General features: G+C 52.9%; 1 protein-coding gene across 15 annotated transcripts in view; it reads left to right on the plus strand.

Moving 5' to 3' along the window:
• Nucleotides 1–12321, plus strand: part of LOC105190716 (histone-lysine N-methyltransferase 2D) — a 397403-nt gene that overhangs the window by 351392 nt on the left and 33690 nt on the right. For 12 of the 15 annotated variants that reach the window (XM_011153602.3, XM_011153604.3, XM_025306879.1 and 9 more), the window contains 2 exons: nt 10377–10547; nt 12144–12224. In XM_011153602.3, coding sequence (XP_011151904.1) covers nt 10377–10547; nt 12144–12224 — 252 coding nt within the window. The remainder of the gene's footprint in view (nt 1–10376; nt 10548–12143; nt 12225–12321) is intronic. The other 3 variants (XM_025306881.1, XM_025306887.1, XM_025306888.1) reach the window with 1 other exon arrangement.

Here is a 12321-nt window from a genome sequence, read left to right on the forward strand (position 1 = left end):
GATCGAACATTTATATTTCAGCTATTCTTTATTTTTCACTTTTGTTTTTCCCGTTGTATTTCTCTCTCTCTCTCTCTCTCTCTCCCTCCCCCTCTCTCTCTCTCTCTCTCTCTCTCTCTCTCTCTCTCGCCATTACCGGGTATATTATTTTGACGTATACACTCAAACGCGCGCTCAAATTTCATTTCAGGCACACGCGCGCGCGTGCGGTATCGGTGTTTCCGGGCTCTTTGAATTTCGTATCAGTTATTATTTGCCGTAGCACGAACTATTTAACACTCGCGCGCGAAAAACAGGGAAATAAAAAGCCGGGAATGTTGGAACCGTATCCGTCGGACCTCTCGATATGGTAACGCGATAGTAAATCGTAAATATTAGCGCGCACCGACGCACCGACGCACGTGGACGTGTTCGCCGCGGCTGGCGAAGGGGGAGTGGCGCGTAGGGGGTCGGGGGAAGGGGGAAATCCGATTATGCGCATAAAAAACGATTGATCGAATTTCGCTTCTCTTGCGGCGCGCGAGCCGCCGTTTCAGGAGAGGGTTTGCCCGTTGCAATTCCTATGCTTTTCGTTTGAATTTCAACGACACGCAAACGCGTGCGCGCGATATTGTGCCCACGCGCGTCCTCCGCGTCGTGGCCGCGTCGTTCCGACGCAATGACGTTTCCAATGCAATTGCAGCCGTAACAGCTGTCCATCAAGATATTCGTCGGCGCTCTTAATTAGTATTTATAATCGCGCGCGGCGCGATATTGACGTGTCGAAACGGCGATCGCGCCTGTCGATGCCGCGCGCGGCGCTGAATAGCACGGTTACACACAATTTCATTATTCTCAATTGGATTAGCCGATGTCAAAATAATATCATTACTTCGATATCGGCCCGGGGAATCATTGACGCCGCGTGGTTTACAGTTGAAGGAGCGCGAACGCACACGCGATATCTCCTCAACGTCAATGCGCGCGCGATCCTCCTCCTCTCTTGCTCTCGCCAAGCCGCGGCAAACAGCCGCGATTTCGAAATATCGCATGTTGCCTTTTTCATCAACATCCGATCCGCGCTTGACGTCAGAACACCTAACGAAACGAAAGAATTATCTCGGCGAGTCGAGAGGAATATGTTTCTCTCTCTCTCTCTCTCTCTCTCTCTCTCTCTCTCTCCTTCGAGACACATATTCGCGCGACGCCGTGCCGCGTTCGTGGCGGCGGCGGACCGATAACGAAGTCACTCCTCCTCCGAATAAGCAGACGCGATAATGACAAAGCCGCGGAGAAGAAGGTTAGCAATTGCGATGTAATTTTGTGTCGCGGTTTCAAACGCGGTGCGCGCTCTCGGCGCACGGGCTGGTGGAGGAGCGATCGTTCACAGAGATGGAACGGAGATACGTATTTAGAATGCAGACGACCGCGCGCGCGTTCCCGACGCCTCCGCGAAGCAGATTAGACGCGCGTCTCGCGTTCGCTCGCTCGCTCGCACGCTCGCCGACTCCAGCCTCCGTAACGCACTTCATATGCCAATCGAGTGCCTTTATTACCACGTCCCGGCCGTGTAATGCCAACCGAGGCAATGGCGTACGTGCAAGGTGTGCGAGTGCCTCTAAGAATTTCGTCAGAGCTTGCCGCTTGCGACGACGTCGACGTCGCGCACTCTAAGCGGAGCGAGGGGGCCTGAAACTAATATAGGCGCCGTTGAGAGACTGGCTCGACCTAATAGAGTTCGTGATCTACATAAAGGATCGTCCGGGTATCGGGATTAACTTTTACAGCATTAATATGTACCGTATGAGAGAGAGAGAGAGAGAGAGAGAGAGAGCGCCGCTCGGCGCGAAACAAGACAACGCTGTTGCTCGTGACGCTGACACTTACGACGACGACGACGACGACGACGACGACGACGACGACGACGACGACGACGACGACGACGACGACGACGACGACGCGCCGGCGAAATTTGTCCCGTGTAGAAGACGCTCGCTCGTGCGTTGTCCACCAATTTAGCCGAGAGGCGTTGCGTCGTAGAGCGAGAGAACGCCCGTTAATAATGCCACGTCGTTAGTCGTCGCGCCGCCGCCGTCTCGGAAATAGAACTTCGCGACTGCGAAATGCCGCCGCGTATTGCGAGGCGCGCGGACATCGTTAAATTAAACGACCGCGCGTCGTAGAGAGGGCTCGCGCCCGCTGTCTTTTTAATTTGTTAATTTGTTTACCGCCGTCTCCCTTCCTCCAACTGGCCTTTCCGCCGCAATGAATGTCGTTCGTTGCGGGCGACATCGGCCGAGATCGCACGCGCGCGCGCGCTATCTCTTGAGATGTGTGTGTGTGTGTGTGTGTGTGCGATGTGCGCGCGCGTTTGCACTTTCTTGCGACAGATGTCGAAGGAAGAAATTGTAAATCACCTAGAGAGCCTCGTAAGAGTAAATCGAGGAATGTGCAAACAGGAGATGGCGCTTCCGCGCTCGACTCTGCGAATGTCCCGCGCGGCGGCAATTTCATCCACTTCGCTCACTAATTCGTAATTGAAGCTTACATCGATATCATCCGCGCGCTGCGCGGAAACTACGCGCGAGTAGCCGCCACTCTTGGTATCTCTGGAGCTTTCGAGAAAATATACGCGACTTCCGGGACTTTTTCCGCGCCTTATGTACTTTAGAAAAGTTCCTAGCGCGTGATATCGATATCGCCCTGAGAACCGGGCCAACGTTCTCCGTTTGTCTCCTCGCGTCCGGCGCACAAACGCCGAGATCACAACGAAGAGGGAAATAATGAAAATGTTCGAAACAAAAAGGAGATTGCTCTGTAGCGCCGTAAAGATCTCTCCGGGAAGAGATACAGTGAGGAGAGGAGCCTTGCGGCGGAGCGCAGGAGGCTAGGGGGGAGGAGGAGGAGGAGGAAGAAGAAGAAGAAGACGACGACGACGACGACGACGACGACGACGACGATGAGAAGGGTGTAAGGGAGTGTAAGGGGGGAGGGGAGTAAAAAACAAAGGGAGGAGAACGGACTTCCTTTTACACACCGGCGGTATAGCCACTGACTCAGCTGTGCTTTCACGTCCGTCGCCGTAATGAAACGAGACCCCTAATGTCATTTGGTCCGGCTTTCTCTCGACATCCGGCTGCTGTTTCTCCAAGACGGCAGCGGCAGCGGCGGCCGCGAGGATGGAAGGAAGCGAGCGGAACGCGCGCGCGCGCACGTAGAGAAAGAGAGCCGCCGCCACTTTTCGAATTAACTGGCCAGCTCGTCTTGGCTAAAACACATCGTCTTTGAGAGCAACGAGAGACGGAGAGAAAGAGAAAGGGGGAGGAGAAACGTCCTGACGGTGGTTGACGGTTGCGCGAGCTGCTAAGGGTCGAGAGAGTAAGGGGGTTCGAGCGAGGGGATGTTTCGAGTGGGGTATAAGCGCGCGCGGGGGTAGTCGATGGCGGTAGTAGTCGCGACCGCAAAGCCTCGAATCGGAACGTGACAAACCCGAGTGGAGAACACGTATAGAAGTCCAGCAGCGGAACCTCTCGCTTTCCCCCCGGCCTCTTCTCCACCGCCTCCCGTCCGACCGCCGCGCGTCATCGTTTCTCGCGGCAGCGCGCAGTTGTTGTCTATCTTCCGCAACGCGAAATCCCGCTAAAATTCGCCCCTCCCCCTCCGGCGAAGCGCGAGCTTTTTTGCGCCCCGCCCACAATCGGCTTTCGCCGGCTGCTTCGCACAAGAGCCCACCGGTGAGTTTTGACTCGGATTCTTACGGGAATTAGGTTGAAGCGCGGAGCCGGAAGCCAAGCGATATATAACCGCGTGGCGCGCGAGAGAGAAACCGCTTGGAACGAGCAGGCAGAGTTTCTCGATGTCTAACGAGATGGCTTTTCTTTTCGGCGCTCTCGTTATTTCCCCGCGTTTCCCGCGAGAGCGCAGAAAGAGAGAGAGAGAGAGGGTAGCGCGCGATATTCGTAAATATACCGCGGGAATCCCACGAAAGAGGCTTCCGCGGTTATCCTGCGAGGACGCGCGAGGTCATCGGCATAGTCTATACGCGATACATATATTACGATAGATACCGTAAATTCGATCGGGGAACAACGCCGTGTTTTTCCACTCCCCTAAGTGATCCAGATACGTAACAAAGTTCCTCTCAATCTGGCCTATCATCGCGCCAATATCCGCCGGTTACGTCCCGCCAGCGCGTCCTGTGTCCCGATATCCTCTTCTCCTTCTCCGCCTGTTCTTCTTCTTCTTCTTCTTCTTCTTCTTGCAAAGGTGCGCTCCTCCGCCGTTGATCCGATTACTGGCTCTTGCGAAAGGATATTGCGGAATAAGCGAGCAGTTAAGATGTCTTGCACAAAACTAGTTTACGCCGCGCTCGCGCTCGCGCTGCGTTTGTACGCGATTACTTACTACTCTTTCTCTCTGCCTCTCTCAGCAAAGGTAATTAACGAAGAAACTCTCGCCGCCAATCTGTTTTCATTTTTCCATTCCGCTCTCGCTTCGTAACGTTATTATTACGACTGCGTCGGTTTTCCGTTGACAACGGCGGGTTTGGTCTCCCTCGTTTTCGTGCGAAATGCGCGGGCGTGTCATTGATTTTTTTTTTAATCGCGCGAGAGCTCGAATGCCCGTGGCACACTTTTCCTCTCCTTTTTGTTAGGTGTTGGGGAAAATCAAGGTTATAACCCGACGCGAGACGCCGTTTCCTCGCCGGCGAAGAAGAATCCCACCCTCCTTAACGCCCGGCGTAGACGGCCGTTTCGTCCCTCGCCGGCGCGTTTCTTCCTCGATTCTTAGCGAGAGTTACCGGCGGTAATTTCAAGCCGCGCGATCCGAAACGGCATCACCGTGCCGTGAAACAGCCACGCTTAAGCTGCAGCCACCGGGCTAATGTCGTAGATACCTCCCGCGGCGAAATTAAGGCAAATCGTGTGCCGGCTCGCCGCCATACGACACTGTTCCGCCAGGAAAATCGATATGCAAATCTACGCGCAAATCCTAGTAATCTCGCTCATCCCCCTTCTGCAGCCCTTGCAAGGACGGCGGCTCGACGGGTGTGTGTGTGTGTGTGTGTGTGTGTGCTATCCGGCGTCGACGACACCTCCTCCCCCTTCGTAACCCTGTCCCGTCTCATCGTTCTCGACTTCTTTCTCTCAGCACCCTCTCTCTAGTTTCTCTCTATCATCCTGTCTGCGATGCTCGTTTCAGCAGCAAAGACGCGCGCGTCTTCTTTTCCTTTCGGCGTATGCTTCCATGCTCCGCGCGGGATCGCGGGCTGGTGCGACGATGGTGCTCCGGCTAGGGGAGGGTGCGGCTGGTGAGGAAGGAGCGACGCTCCGGGAGATGGGTGAGAGGTTATAAAACGGGGTTAGCCCGGGTCTGAAGGATCGTGTTCGTCGGCCACCTTCGACGACAGGGCTTTATCGAGGTGAAAAAGGTTGCTCGACATCGACCTCCCGCCGCCATGAAGTGAGCACCTTCCATCCCTTCGCCATCCTCTCGCTTCTTCCTTTCTTCGCTCTCCCATTCTCTCTCTCTCTCTCTCTCTCTCTCTCTCTCTCTCTCTCTCTCTCTCTCTCTCTCTCTCTCTCTCTTCCCCCTACGGCTCTGGTCGTCGAGTCATTTTCGCGGATATTTCCGCGTAGGGTTTTCTTGCCTCTTTCTCTTTACCTCTCGCTCTTTCTCTGCCGCCGCGCAGCTGGATAGAAAAAGCAGCGACCTGAACGCTCTCGCGCGACGGCGACGAATTATTATCGCGCGGTTTACTGTTGTGCTTCTCACTCATCTGTACGCGAACCTCGCTCGCGATATCACGCCGAGAGCGCGTCGATACCGATACCGATTTTTTCGACGTCACGCCCGGCGAGAGGACAACGCTTTTGTAACGGCACACGAGCAAGCACACCGTTTCGCGCTTTCGCGTTGCAGCGCCTCGGAGCGCGATCAGAGACCTCGTCGCCGTGGGTAAATCCGTCGATTCGTCGGATCCGACTCGGAGCCCTGCAGTCGCGCAGGAAAGGATTACGCGGCCGCGTGACATAATTTCGAAGCGGTTCAAATGGGATCCCCCCGCGAAGAGTCCTCCACACGCGTTCATTTATTTTTGCACCGTAATTCAAGCGCTGTTTCTCTTTCTCCCTTCGGTGTTTAACCGCGGCGCGTATAATCCTTAACGCGGATTGATTTATTTCAATTTCCCTCCGCGTACGCGGCACCGCAATTACCGAGATTTACGAGTTTATTTCATGCTAGATTTGATCGCAAAGCAAATATTCTCTCTTAGATCTGTGCGCACACATACACACACACACACACCCACACACAGGCCAGTCGTCGTCCAGACGAATCGTATTTTGTCTTCCGCACTGGCGCGCGGCGTCTCCGCTTTATTTATGTGAGACGCGGCAGCGGGGGAGAAAAAAAGGAAATGCACGTCCGTGTAGCTTGTGTTCGTGGGAGGTCAGCGCGAAAGGGAGACGGACAATCAATCTTGATCCCAATTATCGCGTCGCTCAGCGACTGTAATTGAGTCGGTCTCTCTCTCTCTCTCTCTCTCTCTCTCTCTCTCTCTCTCTCTCTCTCTCTCTCTCTCGAGCCTCCGGCCGACCTTCATCCGCACGGCGCCGCGTTTCTTTCGCAATGCCGGATGGCCGAAACAATGAAGGCACCCGAAGCGCCGCGTTCCTTCATCGCGCCCGTGCGAGTCGATTGGAAGCATTTTTTCGGCCTTGGCGCGCACACCTGCCCGTTTCGCGCCGCTGAGTTATGAAGGAACAAACGGCCAAGGATTATTTAGCGTTCGCGCTGTATCGATTGATAACCGTTCTCACTCTCGTCACAGCGCGGAGAATTTCCATCGATGCGATCTCCAGCTCGGGTCGGGAATGTTTTCATCCCCTCTGGACCTTTTATCGCAATTTCCCGCGCAGGACGCACGTATCGCGCTTGTCCGAAACGAGACGGCAAAGAAAGAGCCGTGAGAGAGAGAGAGAGAGAGAGAGAGAGAGTTATTCCGACGATATAATCGTAATACAACGAAACAATACGAAACTGGATACGCGAGTGGTACGCGGTATTTGAGTTTTCGCGCTGCGTCGACGACGCGCTGCATCAAGGCGACAAAGTTAAGCCGCGTTTGTCTAGATTGCGCAAGATTAGTCCCACGAAGCAAGTAGGATCTCGTTTGCCGCGTGGCTCAGACGTTCTTTAACACGTCGTCTTACGACGTGTAATAAGGTTAACACCGTCTCCGGATCGACAATGTAAAAATACTAAAGCCTGCCTCACACGTCGCCGCCGCCGCTTTACGTCGGGCCATTCGCCTAAGCGGATAAACGTGAAATCGAATATCGCTCATTATTGTCCCGCGTCGGCTTTACAAGCGCTCGCCTTGTAAAGGAGGACTGCAACAGGAGCTCGGAAAAACGATCGTGCCCCGGCCGGTGGCTCGGGGTGTGAAAACGTTGCGAGATGTCACCACGGGCGCGCCGCGCCAATGTCGTGTGAGCTGTATCGTTTGTCCAAAATGCCGAGAATGTGTTCCACTTTTATGGCATAATTTTCTCGGCCGGGACGAATTGCGAGCTCGTCACGGGCCATTAGTTCTAGAATTACACCGAGTCTTATCTCGGCCGTGCGCGTCACCGGTTGAGGCGTCTCTCTGTTCCTCGTACTTGCTAGCGCAAGGTAAAATGAACAGTGAAGGGCGATGTCGACGAACTTTGCGGTTTGACGTTATTATTCGATGCTTTCCGGTGTATAAACACTTATCGATCCGAAGGCAATACGACGGACGGGACACGACGGGATAGATCAGAGAGAGAGAGAGAGAGAGAGAGAGAGAGAGAGAGAGATCAGTGTCGCTACGACATGCCGGATAGAGAAGCGCTACGATTGTAGGTGTTGTTCGTTATAATCTCGGCTGGATATCTAGATTCGTCGGTATTAAAGTTAAACTCGCTCAAGGATGAAACAATCCGGCCGTTAAAAGATCTCTGAGATATTACGTCATTATGTGCGCGAGATTTACAGGGCTGCCCCCCTCTCTCTCTCTTTCTCTCTCTCTCTCTCTCTCTCTCGCTTTCTCCGGAGATCCTCTAAATATCATTAAAGTTTCATTAAAATTAGAGGGGGAGCGTTTCGCGCAGAGCTCCCCGGAGAACGCTGTTTCTTATCAGTAGACCCTTTAAATCAACTTTAATATTACGTCCAGCAGTTAACACCGTGTCTAAAATGTACGTCGGCTTAAATATCCCCGAAATTATATTTATTTGCGTCATTATGACGCCTCTCGGCCGGCGCACTTTGTAGCGAGGCTTTCAAGCCGCGAGGAATTGCCGAGCGTGATATCGGCAGCCGCACAGTCGCGCGCAACTAATAAGCAGCGATGATAAGAGTTCGTTGGAGCGAGTTAATTGCACAAAGTCCGGGGGATCGCGACGGTCTTCCGAATTCTCACCGGATGTGTTTAACTTTTCTGAAACATCGTTCGTTATTTCGCCCTCGATAAATTCCCCCTCGCCGTCTCGCCTCGTCTCATCCGTGTGGAAACTCCGTTGTTCGCGTTGTTGGATCTTTTCTCTTTCTCCACATTTCTAAGGCATCTCTCCTCCCGATGCCAGAGTTTACACGGGGAACGAGAAACTTTACGAATCACTCGCCTAGCTTAAAGAACTACTACACGACCGGTTCTTCATTAAACGAAAAATAAAAGTGAGATAGTCTGGAGATCTGGGAAGAGAAGAGAGGAAAGAGAGAGAGAGGGGGGGGGGGAAAGCATGAGGAAAAACAAACGTCATCGACTCGAAAGCTGGGCTTTCGAAGGCGCGACACGCGATCGTACGACACGCGTCGTACACGCCGAGCGCGCTCGAACGGAAATCTTGTCTCGCGCAATTAGTCGTGCTTAAACCGCCCCGTGTCAACGAGAGGTCGGCTCCTGTGGAGCGCGACGACGAGCGTGCGGAGAGGTCGAGGACGACAACGACGACGACGACGACGATGATGACGCCGCGACAGCGAAGACGATGAAGAGGGCGGAGCATTTCCTCTCGATGGGTCGAAACTTTCTCGTGCCGCGTACCTACACATTATTCCTCGAAACTCTCGAATGTGCTTAATTAGGCGATATTTGAGCGCTCGTCTCACCGACACGACCGCCTCCCTCTCCTTCCTTTCCCTCTCAGCCCCGTAGCCCCGTCGCAACCCCTGTCTGACAGAGAGTTTACACTCGCAAGCCGCTATTACCAAAAGCCACTGGATTTCCGTAAGAAAGCACGGGCGGCACTGGCGGTGGCTATCCCTTCGGTCCTATACATACATACACTTACATGTATATAGACGTCTTACCTGAACTAATATTGTTAAGATCTAATTAGTACTACCGCGACACCGAGCGCGACCTCACTCGCCTCGCCTCACCTTGCCTCGTCTACCTTTCACCCTTCCTCGTTTCACCCTTCCTCCTCCACGTGTGTCTCTCTCTCTCTCTCTCTCTCTCTTTCTTTGACACGCTCAGACCTCTCCTTCCACCCTCTCGTCTTCGCATCACTTTCGTATTCCGGCCTTGCGCCCGCAACTTACCCCGTAAACCGCGTTACGCTTCGTCCCAACACCCAAGTTACGTGGAGGGTGAGTCTGTGCGAGGGAGAGAGAGAGAGAGAGAGAGAGAGAGAGAGAGAGAGAGAGAGAGAGAGAGAGAGAGAGAACGAGCGAGAGCCTGATACCAAAGGTATGACGGTGGATACCGAAAGCCGTGGGTGGCTTTCGGATATTAGCTATATTATGAACCACTCGTACGCGAGTGCGTTTCATTTGTGGATAAATTGCAGAGCACACGGGAGCTCGCGTTACGCGCGTTGGGCTTCGCCCAAGACAACCCTCCGCATCCTTGGCTGCCGTGTAGGCACGCCTGCGTGGCTGTGAGGGTGTAGGTGTGGGCGCGGCGAGCGAGGTTGACGTCAGGAAATTAGTATCCGCGTTATTGTAGTTGCCGGGCGATTGCGAGTATCGCGTATCCTCACGGATCGTCATGACTGCGAGGGATATGGAAGAGCTGGGGGTTTCGCTGTATGTTTCGCGATCCCAAGTCCGACGAGCGTAATCATTAATATAATATATCTATATCGACATCCGACACTCGACATTAAACGAATCTTATCGAAACGATATCCCGGTTTATACAGATCGGCCATCGATTGAGAGACAAGACGACGATACTTTTCATTTCGTGGAAAATTGATCGATTGATCGTATCGATTGCAGAAGAAGCGTAAGATAAGATTGTGCCGGTGCCGGTGCGACGCGAAACGTAAATTCGTAAATTGCGATGCGCAATCGCACGCGTCGTAATTCACATAGTTGTTCGAACTAACAAACTAACGCGTCCCGCCTTTTTGTTTCAGGGTCGATGTAACCGGGAGAAGCCGCCGTGCAAGTATTTCCATCCTCCACAGCACCTGAAGGACCAACTCCTGATAAACGGGCGCAACCACCTAGCGTTGAAAAACGCACTGATGCAGCAGATGGGCCTCACGCCGGGTCAGCCTCTCGTGCCTGGCCAGGTACCAGCAGTGGTATGTCCGACAGATTAACACGATCGTTGCACCACGTCTTTCTGCTGTCGACACATTCACATACACACACACACACACATACACACCGTCTTTTATCACGAGATCGAGAGGTCTGAGATTTTTGTCTGTGTTTAGTCGAGGGTTATATTTTACCTGTGCCCACCTACACTAGATTACGTTTCTCGGTTTCTCGGCGACGCTGCGTAGGTTATCGACGGCGCGCTGTTCCGAGGTTTCTCTTCCGAGCTCTCGAGAAGCTCGAGACTCGCGTTTTAAAAAAAGATTGTCGCGCGCGCGCGCGCGCGTTATTTTCAAAATTCAAGCGAAGCTCGCCTGTTCGATAGAGCAGGAGGGACTCTCTCGCAGCAAACTCTCTCGTCATTTTCCTTCAGTCGCGCGAACACCGCGCGCCGTCCATAGTTATCAGCGTCCCTTCTCGCGGGCATTGCACCGAGAGATCTTGAAGAATTTCGAAGTTTAGCACGCCGCATGTTCTTGGTCAGTGTCATCCCTACTTCCCGGAGATACCCGATTGTTCCATATACTCTCGATAGACAGTCAATTTTGCAAAATCGAGTCTCTTCGGTACGCTCTCTCTCTCTATCTCTCTCTATCTCTATCTCTCTCTCTCTCTCTCTCTCTATCTATCTCTCTCTCTCTCTCTCTCTCTCTCTCTCTCTCTCTCTCTCCATGCAGATCAGCGGTTCTTAACCATACGTCACTTTCTCTCCTTCTTTCTCAGGAGGTGTTTCGATGTTTCGTCACTTTTGCTTTCCTTATCATTGTTTTGCTCTTTGATTACACAGCAGCTTTCGGTTACTTTTCAATTGTAAGTCGAAGACGATGGAATACATTTTCGACATTTCGTGAGCACCTCCGTCCATCGGTTAAGAGCCCCTGACGCAGACACATTAGATTTCTCTCATCGCAAACATATTTTTCGTACTGTTCGTACTTATCCACTCGACTCGGGAGGCTCGTTAATTACGAGGGCGAGACGCAGCCACACAGCCGAACTTTCGAACGACCGACCGCGGAGGAGACGTCGGGCAAGCGGGTGCAGGTTTCGTCGTCGGCTCGTCAAAATTTCACGCGACGTCGCGTGCGCGTCGCTGGCGCGTGGTGCTTTCGATCGACCCAAATAAGCAAATCTTCGACTACCGACGAAACTTCGCGTATTTTTATCTTTTTTTCTTTCTCCCTTTCTCTCTCTCTCTCTCTCTCTCTCTCACACACACACACACACACATTCTCTCGAATCGCCCGTCTAAGCGCGTGTGCAAAGTCGACAAAGCGCGCGCGTCTCCTCGTTATTTTCTTCTTTGCAAATCGGCGCGGTGGCTAAAAGTCGTATCTCGTCGTTAACGTCCTCCTCGTTCGTTTCTCTTCTTTCTTCTTTCTTCTTTTTTTTTTTTTGTTTGTTTTTCGTTTTCTTTTCCCTTTTTATTCATGACATACACTCATAGTCGTTGCTACGTGACATCGAACCCTATACTACTCGTATGACTGCCTGTCTGTCCCCTATGTTTGCCGCTGTGGCTCACGTGGTTGTGGTTGATTGTTGGTGTGTTCTCCAATTACGTCATTGGTGAACAGGAGGCAACGGCACCTCCGGCACCACACCATCACCTTCAACAGCAAATCCAGCAGCAACTTCTCGCTACCCACGCCTTTATGGTAACTCCTGGTTTTGGTTGGCTTCCACTAATTTTTTAGTTAATTCAATGCCACGCGCCGACTCGCAGCGGACGTAAATGCGCGCCCGGCGTCAACG

This window comes from Harpegnathos saltator, unplaced genomic scaffold (genome assembly GCF_003227715.2).
Source record: "Harpegnathos saltator strain DR-91 unplaced genomic scaffold, Hsal_v8.6 scaffold81, whole genome shotgun sequence".
Lineage (NCBI taxonomy): Eukaryota > Metazoa > Arthropoda > Insecta > Hymenoptera > Formicidae > Harpegnathos > Harpegnathos saltator.